Source organism: Talpa europaea, assembly GCF_964194135.1.
Source record: "Talpa europaea genome assembly, chromosome: 11".
Taxonomy (NCBI): Eukaryota; Metazoa; Chordata; class Mammalia; order Eulipotyphla; family Talpidae; genus Talpa; species Talpa europaea.
The window spans coordinates 3,166,056-3,185,585 of NC_140078.1; the positions used below are offsets into that span (position 1 = coordinate 3,166,056).

Sequence of the window (19,530 nt, forward strand, 5' to 3'; positions counted from 1 at the left end):
ATTTAGCAGCAACAAAAGCCTTTTATTATTTCCAAACATCACAATGAAAGCCAGAAGCACATGAAATTGCTTCCATTAACAGATCTTCTAAGAAAACCTCAGATCAGTTTCAGCACAAGAAAAATACATAAGTGTACACTAAAGACACAGCATCATACAAGCATTCGTGTGTGTGTGTGTGTGTGAACAGCCAGAAAGCTCAAGTCCACATTATTTAGGGCAGGGAAGGGTGTGATGGACGCCCCAGCACAGAGAGAGGCAGCGCTGACCTCCCGAGGGATGAACTGCTTTCCCCTGGGAAGGTGTAGCCAGGACTGCCCCGAGGCTGTGCTGTTGCTCACTACTCGAGCAAAAGAGCGATGAGCCAAAGCAGATAAGTCCAGGACATGGCGGGAAAGAGACGCAGTTCTTATCAGCAAACAGCTTCCGGGAGGAGCCACAGGCCACTCCAGGCTGTCAAACCACCTGAAGCCACAGCCAAGCCATTTCTTGAGACACGTTCCCTCCCAGCCACGACCCTCCTTTGTTTCAAAGACAGAAAGGGCCAGAGGGAAAAGACTGTTAAAGGAAACAGGGTAATTCACACTTTAAAATAGTAAGGGTCAAAATACTGCACTTGCAGGCATATTCTAAGTTCCCAACACCTCCCATTTGAATTTTGCAAGCTACCTTAGATTTGATGCCTCAAACACAACAACAGCAAAGGCAGAAGCACGCGTTACATTCCCATGCTATTTTGGGGGACCGTGGGGGGTAGAGCAGCGCTTCTTTCTGAGATCACTGTTTTTAGGAGATTGTTTTACTGCCTAGAAGACAAACTCAGTCTCTTAAGAACGAAGCGCAAAGCCACGGGGCAGCTGCCAGCCGCGGTGGGCGGCGTGACGGTCCGCTGGGGAGAGCTTCAGCCTGGCTGTCCCGAGAGTCCTTCAGTCTGGCCTGACCGAGCCGTGGATGAAGCCGTGAAGCAGGCGAGCAGGGCGGGGGGCAGGAAGGCAGGCAGGCAGCCAGGGGCGGCTCTCACTGCCGCCCCCCTCGAGACTGATGGGGGAGCTGCAGCTTGTGACTTACCCACAACGGAATCTGTTCAGAGAGCCGGTTGCATGGACCCCAGATCCTCTCCAAAGGCTTTGCCAGCTTCCACACGACGGGCGGACACTCTGGTCCTCTCAGGGCACCTTCTTCTTTCTAAACCCCTTGGCTGGACGGAGGGTCCAAAGGGCCGGGCCGGGGTCACGTCCCAGGCCCTGTCCTCCTAGCCCAAGCTCCTGCCGTGGCAGCTGCAGAGAATCTCCTTAAAGGTGTTTCTCAGCTCCAGGCTCCGGAAGGCGTAGATGAGCGGGTCGATGACGGAGTTGCACATGATGAGGACCAGGTAGGTGTTGAAGTGCGCGGTGTAGCAGACGCAGTAGGGGTTGGTGGGGCAGGTGACAATGAGGACCAGGTGCAGGAAGAACGGCGCCCAGCAGAAGACGAACACGCCCAGCAGGATGGTGATGGTCACCGCGCCCTTCATGCAGGACTGCTGCGCGGGGGCCGCGCCGTCGGCCGGGGGCAGCGCCGCGATGCGCTGGACGTGCAGGCGCGCGAACAGGAACATGTGCACGTACAGGGTGCCCATGAGCAGCAGCATGGCGAAGAACAGGGTGATGAGGCACACGATGACCGTCTTGCTCTCCGAGTACACGATGAACACCACGCCGCAGACGCCGCAGCTCGCCCAGATGGCCGCGATGGAGGCCAGCGCCTTGCGCGCCGTCATGATGCTGTGGTAGCGCAGCGCGTAGAAGATGGTCACGTACCTGTCCACCGCGATGGCCAGCAGGTTGCAGATGGAGGCCACCAGGGAGATGCAGATCATGGAGTCGAAGACGTTGTCCATGTGCTGCACGAACTGGTCCTCGAGGGCCAGCGCGTCGCTGTTGAGCGCGGCGATGAGGACCGTCTCCAGCGCGTTGGACACGCTCACCAGCATGTCGGCCACGGCCAGGCTGCACAGGAAGAAGTACATGGGCGAGTGCAGGTTGCCGTTGCGCGCCACGGCCACCACCACCAGGATGTTCTCCAGGAGGCTCACGAGGCCCAGCGCCAGGAAGACCTCGGGCTGGATGAACACCTGCTCGCAGAAGCCGCCGCCGCTCTGGTTGCCCCAGGCGGGCGCCTCCGGGTCCCGCCGGCCCCGGGGCAGCGCGGGCGGCGGGGGCGCGAGGCGGCAGGACGCGTTCATGGGGCCGCGGCCGGCGGGGACGGTCTCCTCGCGGGCACCTGCGCGGGCTCGTCCGGGCGCCCCCTGGGTCGCGCACCTGGGGCGGGAGGGAGAGAGGAGGCGGGAGAGGAGACGGTCACCCGGGGCGCAGGGAACTTTCCCTGCGGCCCCAGGGCCGGCAGGTGGTGGCTCCCCCCCCCACGCCCCCCGCCCCGCTCACCTGCGCGTCCTCACCTGCGCGTCCTCACCTGGGGGCGAGCCCCGCCGCTCGCGGCCGCCGTCCGGGCCGGGCTCGCGCGGGGCTCGGCGCCTGCGGCCGGGGAGGGCGGACGCGCCCGGCAACTCCCGCCGAGTCCGCGGCGCGGAGCGGGGACCGCGGGGCGCGCGCCGGGCTCGGGCAGCGCCGGCTCGGCTCGGGGGGCGCGCGGCGGACGGGCGCCCCCTGCGGGCCGCGGGGCGCCGGAGCCCACGGGCCGGGCCGGGCCGGGCCGGGCCGGTCCAGCCGCCGCGCGCGTCGGCTCCGTTTCAGCGAACCCGGACCGAGCCCCGCGGCGCGTCGGGCCCCCGCGGGGTGCGCGGCTGCAGTGGGGCGCCCCGGGCGCGACAGCCCCTCCCGGCCCGGCCCGGGGCGGAGGACGCCAAGTCGGGGATTCCACTTCGGGGTGACGGACGGTGGAGGCGGGGACGCCCAGGGGCTGGGGGTGCTGAGGGGTCCCCCAACCTGGGTGGCCCCAGAACGTCCCGGAGGAAGGGCGTGAAGCTGCCTAGTGCGAGGTGGGGCCGGGACTGGGGGCGCTCCGGTGGGGACCCCGCCTGTCTGACGGAGGCCGAGCCCCAGGGCCGGGACCCGCAGGTGGTTTCCAGCGTTGAGGGGCGAGCGGCTGCCGGGCTGGAGCGTCCAGGGGGAGGCCGGGGTGGAGGAGCCACAGCGCCTGGCCCCGCGGAGCCAAGGCTCGAGAAACGAGGCTCAACCTGCTTTTTCTAAGGCGGGCGAGCTGGACCCCGAAGGCGGTGGGAGGGGCGCAGGGAGGGGTGCGGGTCGGGGCTGCGTTGAGGAAGGTCAGGGCTGCAGAGTGGAGACTGGCCTGGGGTGAGCCGGCAGCCAGAGGGGCCAGGCCGTGCACCCCGGCTGGAGCACGGGGCTGCAGGAGCGGAGCGAGAGATTTAGGGGGCAGGGACAGGAGGGTGGAGGGTGGTTGGATCTGGGGCGCTGGAGAGGGAGGGCCCAGGGACCCGGGGCTCCCTCCCTCAGTAACAGGGAGGGTGGAGAGGCCATTTTGAGCTGAACATGTGAAAAGCAGGATTTAGCCGTTGGCTTTAATTCTTGGTTCATGTCAGACTTGGTGATGCGCCCGAGGATCAGGCAAACTCTGGAAACTGCACCCCTTTGTTTCAGGGCAGGGAGAGGGGCAGCCCAGACCCTGCAAACCTGCCTGCTCTAAATAGGTTCTGCCATTCGCCGCATCAGCACAAAACATATGAGACTTTAGTGGGAAGGAACTTTAATACAATTAGGAAACAATACAGGAAAGGCAAAGAATCTAGTTTCTAAATCGAGCACCCAAAGGGACCCGTCCCCTCGTGGGTAAAAGTCCACCCAAGCAGGAGCAGGACTGGCCCAGAGCAAGGCCCAAAAGCTGCCAAAGCACCTTCCAGTGGGGACCCACAGAAAAGGGTCAGAAACAACCAGACAAGCCCGGAAGGAAAAGAGCAAAATCAACATCAAGATAAAAGCTGCCATATTCACCTCCCCACGGCTCTCACCCGCATCTGTGTCACCCCGTCCACGACCAAAAGACAAGCACAGTTTCTTCACGTGTCTCTCTGCTCCGTGTGCCTCCTCCAGGGCTCCTTCTAGCTCTATCCTGCTTCCTTCCTTCCTCAGTCTCCTCTCTCCTCAGTCTTCTCTCTTCCTTCCACAGCCTCTTCTCTCCCTGCTCAGCTCCACCCTCCCTTGGGTGAGGCAGGAAACCTGGAACCTCCCCCTTTTCCTGGGGACCACCCTGTTACACCTCGACCCCATGACCATTTGCCGAATGGATCAATGATACTCTGACTTTCATTTTTTTAAATTTTTTAAAAAAGATTTATTTATTGATTCATACAAGAGCTGCGGTGCAGGCCAGAGGTGCAGGAGGGTGAGAGGACTCACCAGAGACAGAGTGGGGAGCAGAACAGGTGGATCCACTGAAATCCACTGCTGAGGGGAGCCGTGGGGAGACAGGAGAGGTCTGCCGCGCCATGTGGGTAGCTCCCTGGCTGGGGATCGAATTCATGCCGCAGTGGCTGGTGATGGCTTCATAGTGCTGAGACTTAAACCCCTTATGCCACCAGGAGGCCCCATGATCCTCTGACTTCTATGTATGTGTATGTGCCTGAGATAGAAGAAGCTCAGATCGGAGTAGAAGCAAATCGAGAATATTTACAAGACGCTCGAGGGGAGTGTTCGTAATAAGATGGGCCGCGCACATGCAGTAGGAGAACTTCACCACAGGCAAAGAGAAAAAACAAACAGGAAGCAAACATTTGCCACAGGCCAAGGCGGCGATCTCAGAGACAAAGACTATTTTTACATTAATAAGAAAAAGATGAATTGCCGCTTTGAAAACTGGGCAGAAGCCAGGAATAGAAATCGCTGGGGAGGAAACACAAACGCCTCATAAACACGGGAGAAGATGCTCAGCCTTGGGAGAGTCAAGGAAATGCAAATCCAAATGAGGCTTCAGGACCATTCCCCCCGCCCCACCCCCAGTTAGGTTAACACGAATTGAAAAGATACCAAATCCAGGAGCGAACTCGGGGTGACACGCTCATAGTTCTCCCTGTTTGGGAATTTTGCCATCACTTGACAGTCTTAGAAAATGCAAAACGCTCCTGTGTGTACGTCCCAGTCTGGACTGAGAGGCTCGAGAAACGATGTTTTTTTATTCTCCACAGAGCAACCGAGTTTCTGGTGCTAAATTACCCACCTCCCGGGGTGGGGGAAACGCGGGTCTTGAGGTGCTTCTTCAGTGGCTCAGACTAGCACCAGAGGGTGCGTTTATTCTGCCTTGGTCTGGGGTGTCAGGGGGCGCTTTACCTGCAAAGCTAGGTTATGAGGCAGGGACAGTCCTTTGTCTGGCCCGCTCCCTGCTGGCCCGGGCTGACCAGCACCATCTCTCTCCGCTCCCACCCTCTGGTCCTGCGCATCCTTCACAGAGAGCAGCTGGGGCCTGCACTTCAGCTGTGTCCTCAGGGCACCCTCGCTGCTGATGGCTCTAGTCTTCTCTAAAGGTTACTCCTCACTCCGCTGGGGGAGCCGCACAGATGCACCATTACTTTTTAATGGACTCTTCTATAAGTGAATTGGCTTTATTAATAATAATTGGAAGATGGAACGGCCTGCACCAGCGTTTCCTTATGCTGCTGCGCTTGGAGTGGCTGTTCCACGTCTGCGGTCGGAAACTGTAACCGGGAGATTCAGATGCTAAGAAGGAATCCACCTGTGCGTTCTCTTTGTCCCCCAAACTCTTCCCTAATTCTGTGTCTGGCATATTCCTCTTGTCCTTCATGACCCAACCTAAATGTCAGCCCTTTTTTGCAGCTTTTCTGAAATTTCATGCACCAGTTTATTCCCTTTTCAGCCACTCCCCGACCCTCCCGAAACTGACAGGGTCCATCACTCAGGACACGAGAAATGTCACAGAATTAGAAGCCACGTCCCCTGTCTCTGAGGGGGGACAGCGTTGACCAGAGGTCATATTAAAAACAAGGCAAATAGGTAGAATCTATAGTTATTTTTATTTTTTTTTAACATGTTGAAAAACACCCCCAATCTGGGGGCTGTCTTCCAGGGAGCACTCAGAAGCTGGCAAGTGCAGCTCAAGAGGTGACGTTCAGGGACTCCTGACTCCTGACTTAACTCCTGAAGTGTTTACGTCTCAGCGATATGAAGCTGTCCGCAGCCACTGCAGCAGGAGTTCTATCCCCGGCCAGGGAGCTACCCACAGGGCGCAGCAGACCTCTCCTGTCTCCCCGCTGCTCCCCTCAGCAGTGTGTTTCAGTAGATCTGACTGCTCTGGTGAATCTGTTACAGGGCAGGGAGAGGGGCAGCCCAGACCCTGCAAACCTGCCTGCTCTAAATGGGTTCTGCCACCCGCCGCATCAACACAAAACATATGAGACTTTAGTGGGAAGGAACTTTAATACAATTAGGAAACAACACAGGAAAGACAAAGAATCTACTTTCTAAATCAAGCGCCCAAAGTGACCCGTCCCCTCGTGGGTAAAAGTCCATCCATATGGGATTGGCTCAGAACAAGGCCCCAAAGCCTGCCAAAGTCTAAAGCGTCTTCCAGTGGGGACCCACAGAAAAGGGTCAGAAACAACCAGACAAGCCTGGAAGGAAAAGAGCAAAATCAACATCAAGACAAAAACCGCCATGGTCACCTCCCCATGGGGTCTCACCCACATCTGTCTCCTTCTGGCTCCATCCTGCTTCCTTCCTTCCTCAGTCTCCTCTGCAGCTTCTTCTCTCCCTGCTCAGCTCCACCCTCCTGTTGGGGGGCGGGCAGGGAACCTGGAACCTCCCCCTTTCCTGGGGACCCCCCTGTTACAAATCCTCTGTTGTTTTGCTGAATCATTCATTTAAAGGATCCTTGGTTGGCAAAAACAGACGCGACCTCGGATGAGGCAGGCGGGCTGGAGGAGCATCGACCTGCGACCCCACCTCTTCCCTAGGCCGCGGGAGGAAGGGCCTCGTGTGACTGCGACCCTGGTCCAGCAGTGCATCTGCCGCTGCAAGCGGCTTTTTTTTTTTTTTTAAAGATTTTTATTTATTTATGCATTCAAGAACTGGGGTGCAGGCCAGAGGTGTGTGTGTGTGGGGTGAGAGGATTCACCAGAGACAGAGTGGGGAGCAGAACAGGCAGATCTGAAACACACTGCTGAGGGGAGCAGCGGGGAGACAGGAGAGGTCTGCCGCGCCATGTGGGTAGCTCCCTGGTGGGGGATCGAACTTGCAATGCAGTGGCTGCGGATAGCATCACGGTGCTGACTTAACCCCTTGCACCGCCAGGGAGGCCCCCGGCTTTTTTTCTTAAGTCAAGGCTTTTATGGAAAACATTTCCTTTCAAAGGAAAAATAGAGTGGGCCCTGGCTGGGGATTCCTGGCCTAGCTTTGGCCTCACATCTGCCCACATCCTCCTGCTCCTTCCTCCCTGTCTCTCCTGCTCTCTCCCCATCTCCTTAGGGGGAAGGTGGTGAGAAGGCAGCTGTGCTAAGCCCAGTGCCTGGTGTGTTGTTGAAACCGAATTCATGGTTAAAAGCACAGGTTCTGGCCCGGGCTGTCTGGGTGGTCGCTGCGCTCGGTGCCCATGTGGTTCTTGTCCTTGTCCTGCTCTGTTTTCTTTTGTTTTAATAGCAGAAGCCCCGTGTCCTTGCTCTCCCATTTCACACGCCATCATTTTACAAAACCATAGAAAACGAGACAAAACTGGCTGAGACCAAGATGGAGGTAGAAGACAAGGTCAAGCCACAGCCTCAGGGCCACGGTGAGAAGCAAGCCCCCCGGCCAGGGCAGATCCCGCCAAGACCGAATGTGGGAGAAAAGGGGGCCTGAGCGCAGCTCCTGGAGGCCTAGTTCTCTGAACTCCTGCTGGTGCAGACCCTGGGGCCCCTCCCCCTGCCGAGGCCTCCCCCATGTAAGTCCCTGCTGCTCTGGAGTGCGGGGAGAGGCCTTTGAGCACCTGCTCCCTTCTCCGTGCCTTGGCCAGCGAACAAAGCCTTCCCTGCGACTTGGGCCTCAGTTTGAGGGTGGTCCAGGGCTTGTCCAGGTGCTCGGGTGGGAGAAGAATTAGATGGGTCCTAACAGGCTGGGGGTCCTGCAACCAGGTATTTCCTAGCTGGGTGTCTTTGGCCAAGTGACTTGACCTTGCTGAACCTCAGTGATTTTATCTGTCAAATGACCATCACAATAGTAAGGGCTTTTGGGGGCAGCTTGTGGGAGTGAGTGGGACAATCCTTAGCCAGGACTGCAGTGTCCAGTGCCTGCTGAGTGCCAGGCATGAGCCCCGTGGGAGACACCTTCCCTGCAGGGCTGCTCCTGAGCCCCCAGGTCACTGAATGAGCGAATGAAAAAGGAGTGAACATATTAGACTGAAATAATTAAAGGGTCTCTGAATAAAACCCAGACCCATAGTTATCAGCTTGGAGACCTGCTTCAAAATTCTGAAAGTGGATCAAGACCAGAGGTTCTCAGCTGAAGGCCATTTTGCCCCCAGGAGAGCCTCGATACTAGCTGGAGACAGAGGGACGTCAAGGGCAGGGGGTGCTAGTGCGTGGAAGCCAGAGCTGCTGCTTCACGTGCTGCAGATGCTGGGGCGCTCGGGGTCCGCACCCCCTCCTCTAAGCAGAGGATTATTGCTGGGCCCTTTTCAGGGAGTCGGATCTGCTGGGGTTGGGCGAGGAAATCTGACTCAAACTCCTGGCATTAACCAGCAATTTCTCAAACTGGAGGTTCCTGAAGACGCTGGCTTCCTCTTTGACTTGCTAATTTTCTAGATGCCCTGGTGGTAATTTACCAGCTCACCTTCTCCTGGATCAAATACCCCGTAGGCATGGGATTTGCTGTAATTAAAACCCAAGGAGACCGAGATTTTTCCCGTTGAAAAAAAATCTCATGAGATGAATGAATCACACCTTGCAACGAACCCCTGGTTGGCATTTTCTTGTTTTTCTTTTGTTAGCTTTGCGATTTGCTGTTATTCCTTGCTTCCTTGCCCCTGTATTTCTTTCTTTCTTTTTTTTTTTTAAAGATTTATTTATTTATTTATACAAGATTGATTGACTGATACAAGCACTGGGTGTACAGTCAGAAGCGCGGGAGGGTGAGAGAATTCACCAGAGCCAGAGCGGGGAGCAGAGCAGGCAGAAGGACCAAAGTACACTGCTGAGGGGAGCAGCGGGCGGCAGGAGAGGTCTGCGCGCCATGTGGGACCCTCGCCCGGCGGCCGGGGATTGAACCGGCGTTGCAGAAGCTGCAGGCAGCTTCGCAGCCCAGCGCTCAACCGCTGCGCCACCGGGGAGGCCCACCCCTTTATTTCTTAGTCTGCACTGATTGCTGGATGGTTGAACAGCAGCAGGCGAGGCTCCTCAAAGCCTAGAGAATTCTCTCGCTGCTGCGGGCCTTCGAGGGGGCGCGGCTGCTGTAGTAGCCGATGAATGACACTATGGATAACAGTCCCTTATCCCCAGGGGCAGGGAGAAAACAGAAAGTGAGAAATCACTTCAAAATTTTAAGTGATACTCAAGACAGGGAAGAAAGTAATGAGCTTGTTTTAATTCATCAAATACTTTCTCAACACTCTTTGAAGATCAAATCCATACACGGGGCAGAGACAGCAAATTGCCTCCCCCGCTGGCCACTCTCCCACAGCAAGTGACACATGGTTACCCAGAGCAAAAAGCCTTTCTCAGCCTTTCTACCAACTACAGGCATCATTGTGGCGGAATTCTGGCCAGTAGGATGGGGTGGAGATCCGCGTGACAGCTCCAGCAACACTTCCCAAAGGACGGCTGGTGAACGCCCTTGCTCTCACCCTTGTTCTTTCCCTGCCACTGCCTGACGCTTAGAGAGATGGCTGGGGCTCCAACCTATGTGTTAGACCACGAGGACCAGGGCTACACGCCAGGGGTGGTCCTCTGGAAAGGGCTTGGGGCGCTGAGGAGTCACTGGCAGAGTCACCTTACGGCTCTGGACTGGCTGCCTCTGGGCTTTCACCCGAGAGGGAGACCAGATCTATTTGTTTGCCAGCACCCGTCACCCTTGGCAAAATGTCATCCTAACTGCACACTGAGACCTAGAGTGTTCAGCTGCAGCTCTCTTCTTGATTTCGGCACTTGAGAATGTGTTTTCTTCCATGAAAACACTTCTGACTTATGGAGTGGGTGTCAGAGAGGCTTAGGAATGGGGCCGAGGGGAGCACCGCAGGGGAGCAACGAGCGATGAGTGGAGAGTACACGCGCTACACAGGCAGCAGGTGCTGCGTGTGCTGCCTCCGCAAGTGACGTCGGCATGAAACTAGACCTGGATGGAGCATCTGCGTGGACCTGGGACTCTGCTGGGCTCTGGCAGGTGGACGACAGAGGAGTAGAAACAGGGAGGCCAGGTCAACGGCTTGTGGAGCACACAGTCACGCGGCACAAAACTTGGACACTGAGAATCACAATTTGGGATGATGCCTGCAGTAGGACACTCAAAATCGCCCCCCCCACCAGCTCCATTTTATTGAGATATAATTGACTTGTGACATTGCATAAGTTTAAACAATGATTTGACCTCTGCATATGCTGTGGAATGATTACCACCAAGTCCTGACATTCCTGCAACTACTGGTGAGGCTGAGCGGGTCTTGGGGATGTGCCCACCGTTCTCTGTACCTCTGCGAGTGGGGCTGCTCGGGTCTTTGCCCACGTGTCTGTGGGCTACCCCGGGGTTCCTTGGCTGGAGAGGTGAATACAGTTATTTTTCAATTCCTCACATAAAACCTTGCTTATTGCTCTGCTGAAAACCAGAATATAGACTTAAATTTAATTTAGCATGAAGAAAGTTCTCCTTTAAGCCCACCCGAGGGGTTAGACTCCAGGCCCTGGAATTACAGTTTAGCTCCCACAGGGCAGGTGCAGGCCGGTTGGTGAGCAAGAGGCGGCGCGTTGGCTGTCCTGTGGCGCCATCTAGCGACTCTGGCAGGCAGTGCAGCAACAAACCTGGGCCACTGGGATTAAAATGGACTCAGGTAACCCTGTCCAGGTGATCCTGGTTTTGCCTGATTCCGGATATAGGCTTCAAATGTGATTGTTCTAAACCGGCAGGCCTGTGTCAGTGCGCTGTTTGCATCCACTCAACACCTCATTATTGTTCTCAGGATGAAGCTTAATCCCTTCACCAGGTCCGTGACGTCTTCCCAGATCTAGGTTAGGGCTCTGCACATTTCTTCTGTAAAGGGGGGGGTCAGGTAGGAGATATTTTGAATTTCGGACACAGTCTTCATTGTGACTTCTCAGCTCTGCTGCGGTGCCCTGGAAGCCCCCCCAACCCGCCCCCCACTTCGTGAATGGGCTTGGCTGTGCTCCAGGCAGACTTCATTTGCAAAAGCAGGCAGCAGGTGTAACCAATCTTTGTCTCCAGGCTCCACTGTTTCAACCCCTGACTTGAATTCAGACTCCATCCATAACGAGTTTCCTTTAATTCCTTGCAGCTACACACTTGGCTCTTCTCTAAGCCCTGCCAGAACATTCTTTATGCCTGGACCGTACTCACTCCATCTGCTGCCTCGGTCTCTCCTCACCTCATGTTCTGCTTCTTCTAAGAAGGCTTCCTGACCTGCAGAACAAATTGGATCCTCCTTTCCCCACCTCCAAACTTCCTATGCTGCCCTGTGATTATTCATCTCAGAGGCAGAAACTGAACAGTGGATGGCAATAAATTACTGTGTGTGTTTATGTAGCATCTGACTTGCTGGCCTGCCCAGCTGTCTGCTCTCTGCCCACCACCGTGATCCTGTCCGTGTTGTGCTGTGCAGCCCAGATTGGAAGGCTGCCTCCAGCTGATGGAAAATTCTTTTGAAAGGCATCAATTCGTTTTGCTGAGAGCAATTCTAAGTACTTTTACTGGGGTTTCTTTCGAGATTTGGACCTCCTCTGCAATGTAGAGATAGTCATAGTTTCTCCTGTCTGAAGGGGATACGGATTTATTTGCAAAGTTATTAGTGTCTGACCCAAACAAAGCCCCTCCGCCTTGTGATTTTTTGTAGTCTATGAACTCTGCATCCTCAACTGCCTGGCATCAAGATGCGCTTGGGCTTGGCGCCCCCTTCTGGCCCACTGGCATCTTTGACTCTGGGAGTTGTTTGTGGGGGATCAGAAAGAGGACAACATTTACATTATTAATGAGGCAGGGGTGCCAGTGAATTTGGGCAATTAGTGGAGACAGTTGGCTGCACACTTGGCCAAATTCTGGCTTAAGTGTGTTTAAATTATGCAGGTGTGCTTCTTAATTAAGGAGGGATTTCGCCAGAGGGAAAAACCAACCACAGGCTGAGCTGTGCTTTCTGCCTCAGGGAGTGGCCTACAGTCTTTCAGACTAAGTAGGTTGGCCTCTTAAGGCTTCCTGCAAAATAAATGGGAAAAGTTTTTGTTGATTTCTTATCAATAGCAGAGAGGCAAGGAGTCTGTTGTAGCCAAGGAAGATGCCGGGGGAGAACTTTCATTTTTCACATTCTAATGGTTTCATGGTCATGTTCCTCATTAAAGTGTGAATGCCAAGTGTGGGGCTGGGGAGTTAATTACTGATCTGAGATAGTTTTGGAGAACATTGTAAAGAACTTGCGGGTGACAGATAATGACAGTAATTGATGGCTGGGAGAAGGTGATTTTGTACGATGGAAATTCCCGCTGTAAACAATAACATCCATCTATTTCCAGAATGTGAGCGGATTCGGAAGCCAGGCATAGATTATTCTGTCATGGGCAGATGCACCTCATGGAGCTGAGGCACTGCAAGGTGAAGAGAGGAACTGAGATGGGAGCCAGAAACCCACTCAGATCTCCTTCAATCTCTGCTATCCGATTTGCCCTAACTGGACAACTAACCAACCCTTCAGGTATTGATATGATGTCAAATATAAGTAGAAACATAATTAGGGAATAAGAAAACATTGCAAACGAGTGGGATTCTAGGGGCTTATCTTTGAAAAACTCAAAGAGAATGAAGCCGGGGTTGCTGTGTACAGGTGTGCAGGTTGCGCACTGCTCAGCTCATCAGGGAGCACGCACGTCATGTTTGGTGTGTTAGGACAGTTTCTGGAAAACGGCAATAACATATCTTGGGGAAGGGGCACCTTTATCTAATTTGCATAAGTTCATGTGGGCTTAGGCAACACCCGTGTCAGAACTGTACCCAGAGGCTGCAGATTCAGGTCCCAAGGGCAGAAGGTGACCCCTGTCTGTCTGTTTAAACTGTCAAGAAGAGGACATTAAAGAAATGAAACTTTGAATTATTTGTTAACATTTAGAAGTCACAGATATACATGATGTGTCCAGGGACATAAAAATCTGGTCTCTGTTTAAAGAAAAGACTTGGGGACCCTGTTCCCTGTATAGAAAGAAATAGCCAAGGCTGCGGCTAGTAGTTCTCCCCAGGCCAAGACAAGGCGCTTGGGGTCTATCCCTCCACCCCCAGGGTATCCTGACAGAAGGGGCCAATGTCAGCTGCTTTTGAGCCTTCTGCTTGCTGTTGGCTTTCCCTCCTGGAGTTTAGAGGACAGAAGGGGGCATCTGTCTCACATCCCTGCATCTGTAAAATGCTTGAAAACCACACATAGAAAGCACACAGATTTTCCAGAAAGACAAGCCGTAGCGAGACCAGGTATTTCATTGAGGGGGAGGCTATTCCTCTGTAGTAGACAAAATGTGTCTGTGTGGAAAGAAGAAAACACAGCAGAACATCCCTTCTGGTCACTGATAGGTTCACGGAAGCAGCGGCTTCAATGGAAATGACCTGGACTGTAGTAGATCCAGGTCCTCAGATACCATCCTCGGATCACCAGTAACACTGAACACATTTCAATATATATTTATTTATCACTTGAAACTTTTGTGCTTTAATTTGCTTCCTTATATTCTTTGCCCATTTAAACGGGTAGTTCTCATCTATTTTTAATTTATTTTTATTTTTTTAAAAGATTATTTATGCAAACAAGAACTGGGGTATAGGCCAGAGGTGTGGGGGGTGAGAGGACTCACCAGAGACAGAGTGGGGAGCAGAACAGGCAGACTGACAAAACGCACTGCTGAGGGGAGCAGCGGGGAGACAGGAGCGGTCTGCTGTGCCCTGTGGGTTGCTCCCTGGCGGGGGATCGAACTCGTGCCGCTGTGGCCGCGGACAGCTTCACAGGCTGCATCTTAACCCCCTGAGCCTCCAGGGAGGCCCCTCATCTGTTTTATGAAGAGTCCCAGCTCAGGGCCGCCATCCCCAGGGCGCACCCCCTCCCTGGCCCGCGGGGTGGCGCTGTCGCCCGCGCGGAGAGCAGACCTGCCAGGTGACAAGAAAATCTGGTTTAAAGAGCGCAGCCGCTCACCTGACCGCCCTTCCACTTGCTTGGGCATAAATGCTTCAGATCTTGAAAGCTTCGCTTTATTGGCAATTTACTCTCCTGTCCCTGTGTGTCTGTGTCTGCACATTTGGGAAACTTAGACCAAAATCAGGCCCAAAGGCCCTGTGCCCTCTCTGGGTTCTTTTGAGTCTCCAGAAAATGTGTCTTTCACTTACGATGAGGAGAGCAGGAGGATGGACACCGGCCACGTTTAAACACCGCCCCTAGACCTGCCCGGAGAGGAACCTCTGTTAGCTTTTCGAAGGGAGAAATATCCCCTCTGGAGAAGAGACCTGTCCATCTGGGGAGAGTTTTCTCTGAGCTGCTGGTGACCTGCAAGTGTGTGTGTGTGGGGGGCTTGTTCCTGCCATGTGACTAGGAGGAAGCGTCGCCGACTGAATTATGCTTTTTTTTTTTTTTAAGGTTTATTCATTTATGCATACAAGAGCTGGGGTGTAGGCCAGAGGTGTGTGGGGGGTGGTGGTGGTGAGAGGATTCACCAGAGACAGAGTGGGGAGCAGAACAGGCAGATCCACTGAAACGCACTGCTGAGGGGAGCAGCAGGGAGCCAGGAGAGGTCTACCCTGACGTGGGGGTAGCTCCCTAGCCGGGGATCGAACTGGTGCTGCAGAGGCTGTGCTTAACCCCCTGCACCCCCAGGGAAGCCCTGGGTTATGTTTTCTAAAGCCTTCTCCTCCACAGGAGTTTCTTGCAAACGAAAGTGCCCAAATCCCAAGCGCACAGCTCAGGTGTCCATGCGCCAAGGGGGACAGACCAGCCAAGCCAGGAGACCGACTTGGCCGCCTCCGCAGCTCCCCGGAAGCATCTTTATATGCCTCCCTTGGCCCCGCCCGAGGGAGCTGCCATCCCGCCTTCTCTCTCCAAAGAGGAGCCCAGCCGTGTTTGACCTTGTGCGAAAGGCCGAGAGGTGTCCCTGCCCTGGAAGAGGCGCCCGTGCCCACTGGGGTTGCTGCGCAGGTTGTCACAGCTTTTCACTGTGGCGCAGGGGCCCGGGGCAAGCTCCCCCACCGCCCCCTGTTCTTCTGAGGCTGGACGGGTGAGCAAGTGGACAGATGAGGAGAAGAAAGTCAGCAGCGACTGACACACCCGTGGAGAATTAACAGGACGCTCGTCCTAAAGTAAAATGGGGCCAGTCAGGGACACTGACCCTGTGTGGAGCCTGCGGGCCTGGGGTGGGGGTGGGGGGGCTTCACGCAGCACAGGCCACAGGCGGAGGCCCTTGTCTCCTCCTCTGAGGAAGAAGATGAGCTTCTCAGGTAGACAGGAGCTGTTTATGGATAAACCTACACCTGGCTCCCGTCTTGTAGGCCACAGAAAGTGGAGCAGTGATGGCGTCTTTGATTAGGAAAAGGGCAGAAGTTTCTCCTTAGCCTCCGGGATTTGTGGCTCTTGGCTCCAAACATCCCGCACATGTGAGGGGGATGTCCTGAGAGGGGTCTCGAGAATCTTAGGGGGGCGGGTCTGGCTCGTCCTGAGAATCCTGGGGCCTGGCTGGGGCGCCTGGCGGTGTCGTGTTCTGCTGCGTGACACGGTGGAGCCTGAGTTGTTCGTTCGGAGCTGAGGGGCTCTTTGCTCTGGCTTTGGTGACTCTGCAAGGAGCACTAGTGAGCGGCTTTTGGGGAGCATCTGTGGAATTCTGGGACGAAGGTAGCATTTGCCCAGCTGCGGTAGACTCTGCCAAGGGCGGCTTTCTGAAGTCAGCTGCATCCATCCACACTCACGTGGCCGAGGTGGGGAACTCCAGGTGCTGCCCATCCTCCCCAGCGCCCGTCTCTTCTCTCCGTTCGTCTTGGGCTTCCTGCCAGGGGCATAGGCCACGCAGGGCCGTCATTTACTAGGGGGATGTTGTGCCCGAAAGTCTCTGCCCTCCCACGAAATCAAAGAAATACAGTGTTTGTGAAGGAGAGCAGAGATGGGCCATAGAGTTACAAGGGCTTAGCTAAGCCTGTGTTAGCTCATGGACTGTGATTCAGGAACAAGCTTGGATTTTTGTGTGTATGTCACCAGGGGAGGCCCTGAATTTTTTTTTTTAAGATTTGTTTTGCTTATTTATGCATATAAGAACTGGGGTACAGGCCAGAGGTGCAGGGGTGGAGCGGTGAGAGGATTCACCAGAGACAGAGTGGGGAGCAGAACAGGCAGATCTACTGAAATGCACTGCTGAGGGGAGCAGCGGGGAGACAGGAGAGGTCTGCTGCGCCGTGTGGGTAGCTCCCTGGCTGGCCGTGCCACTGTGGCTGGCGATAGCTTGATAGTGCTGAGATTTAACCCCTGTGCCACCAGGGAGGCCCCAGCCTGAGTGAATGCTTTTGAAAGATCCTCTCCTCTCCTCCACCACATTGGGGTAAGAACAAGAAAGAAGCTCAGTGGGTTTTCAAACACGGTGATTATTGCTGTACTCCGATTATAGAAAATCCATGATGATGATGAGTGCAAGTAGCGCAGTACAATAGAACTTTGAGAAAATGTTCCCTGAAGTATTAGGACCCAATAACCGATTAATTTTTTCCTTCTACTCAGTTCACAGGAGGGGTTGAGCTGAGGAAGGCAACTGTTTATCCTCAGAGTGAAGATGAGGTTGCCCCCTTCTTGTCTGGCATGTGAAGTCTCCCCTTTTCTCTCCTTGACACCCCACATTCCTAAACGCAGGATAAATGCCTCCAGTCAGCTCCATTTTCCTTTAGGATTTATATAAATGTTCCATAGAAATGTTCCATACCTTCGTTATTAAATTGATTTTTTCTCTGCTCACCTGTCCGATGCTGTTTTGATGATTTGTCCAGCCCGAGAAGAGCCCAGGGGTGTGGGGGACTCCCCCTTGGACCCCAGCACTCGTTTCAGAAGGCTTTTTGGAGGCCCGCGAGGCTGCGAAGGCCCACCTCTCAGACGCGTTGGACCGCGGGGCTGGCCACGGCCTCCCGGGACTGGCTGGAGTGCTTGCCACCTGCTTGGCCACGGACACAATAGCGTCCTGCCTGCCCTCCTGGCTGGACTGCAGGCCGTCGAGCAGGATGGCAGGGTTGCCCCCAGGGCTGCCCCCAGGTGGTCCCAGGAGTCAAAGATACAACCCGGACAAACCCAGGTGTCTCCGGGGCCCAGCTAACAGAGAAAGCCAATCCCAGAAGTGCCTTCAGACCACATTCAAATACGTCAGTCCATTGCTCAAGGGGAAGAAAAGGACCTTCACAGCTCCCAGCAAGACTTCTTGTACGTTCTCGCCCGCACTCACCATTCTCCTTCCTCGGCATCCCCAGACCCCCTCAAAGGCCACCCCCAAGTTCCCTCCACGACTCCCTGATCCTGGCTTCTCACCAGTGTTGCTCTTCTCTTTCTCCCAGATGTTATCAGATGAATTCCCCGCCCGGCCTTTACCTCTTTCCTTTGGGGTGGATGGAAGAACAGAGAGGATTTAAACTGCATTTGGCTTTATTTCCATATCATTGGAGAGCTGTAAGTAAAGAGTGGAATTTGCATTAATTACATCTCCGCTTCTTGAACTTGACGGTGCTCTGAGACGGAGCCATATGTGCCCCAAGATTTGTAGGGCTTATGTGAAGAGCTCCTCTCACGTTTCTCCTGAAATGCTCTGTGATTGATTCTCATGGTCCCCAAACACCTCTGAGGCTCCCTTGGTTCCAGGAGTGTCCCTGGCGTTATCTTTTAGGCTAAGAGGGGAGGGCATGACAGTAGACTCCGTGGGGGGCTCTCCCAGATGTGTGTGTGTGTGTGTGTGTGAGGGATCTGCCACTGCTCCTGCGGCCCGCTGACCCCGACGGCAGAGGCGCTCAGGCGACCTTGTCTCCGTGGACCGTCTTCCATCCCTGCGGGGAAGCCCACGAGAACAGGGGCGGCCTCCTTCTCCCCTTTATCAGCACAAGGCCCTCTCACCTGCTCTCCGGAGCAAGGGGAGCAGAGGCCCCTCACCCTCCAGGGAAACGCTCCAGAGAATCCCCCCTCCCGGAGGACTCAGCAGGGAGGGCCTGCTGCGTGGTGCTCTGGGGTCGAGAACCAGACGAGGCCGACTCTGTCTGGACGCAGGGTAAACTGTGTGTGCGAGTATGTGGTGAGCAGACCTGCGACTGAAAAGACAGCTGCCGATATCAAAGGGGAAAGACTGACCGTGACCTTGAACACCAAGGTCAAGGTCATGATTTTGGACCTTGCCTTGAGGGCCATGGGACCAATGTGGCTTATCCACTAGAGAAGAGGCGCGACCCAGGCAGGTCTAGCAGGAGCTGCTTCTTCCTGACACGAGAGGCAGCAGAGGCGTGGAGCTGGGCCAGGTCTGGCCTCGGCGGCTGACAGCAAGCCTGGCACGCTCCGCTTCCTCATGGGCAGAGGGGCATGTTCGGTGCCCACATGGCGTGTCTGCGCGGATGGAGTCAATGAAGAGTGAAGTCGTGAACACCCTGCGATGCCTGAGCCCTCGGGCCGCGCTGATGTCTGAGCGGGGTGAGGAGGGGCCCACCTCGCGCCTGTTCTGCCTTCCTCGTGCCCAGCTGTCCCTGCCTTGGGCAGTGGGGTGGGAGGGGGTTGTCTGCTTTCTTCTCCCATGGACTGGCTGGGAGCAGCTCTCTTCACCCTCAGACCAGCGGTGCGTCCTCCAAGCAACCAGCGAGCAGAAATCACTGATTCTTTCACTCCTGTTGCTTGATGTTCTTGGAGGTTAATCCTGTCTTCCCAACCTTGTTTCTACCTCTCTTAAAAGCAGCATCCTAACGGCATCCACTTCTTAGGGTTGTTTTATGGGTTTAGTAAGAACACGGATGTGGCGCCTAATGCTGGGTCTGCAGCTAAACACTCAGCCAAGCGGCAGCTCCTGCCCGCCCCCACTGCCTGCCCTTCCCACCCCCCAGTCGTGTCCCCTGCGGGGTCAACCCCCGTACCCTCCGTCTTCATCTTAACTAAGTATCTTTTAATTGGAGATAACGCCCTCCCCATGAAGCTGGCTCCTTCTCCCTCTAAGCCATGTCTTCCGCCTTCATTTCTTTTCTCTGCTGCTGTATCGGTTGGCTGCGGCTGCTATAACAAAAACCGCGGATTGGATGGATGAAACAGTAGAAATTCATCCCTCATGTTGTGGAGGCTGGACGTTGGAGATCAGGTTTGGTTCTCCTGAGGCCTCTCTCCTGATCTGAAGACTGGTGCCTCCCATGCTGTCCCCCCATGCTGTCC

The 19,530-nt window shown here is 55.0% G+C and overlaps 1 protein-coding gene across 1 annotated transcript; it reads right to left on the reverse strand.

Moving 5' to 3' along the window:
- Positions 1-1,252: 1,252 nt before the first annotated feature.
- Positions 1,253-18,531, reverse strand: MC3R (melanocortin 3 receptor; the record flags this gene model as incomplete). The annotated part of the gene is made up of 6 exons (XM_084246607.1): positions 1,253-2,300; positions 2,424-2,513; positions 16,077-16,153; positions 17,108-17,387; positions 18,280-18,383; positions 18,475-18,531. 6 exons carry the CDS (start codon positions 18,529-18,531, stop codon positions 1,253-1,255), a joined length of 1,656 nt encoding a protein of 551 aa, XP_084102733.1.
- Positions 18,532-19,530: the final 999 nt, after the last annotated feature.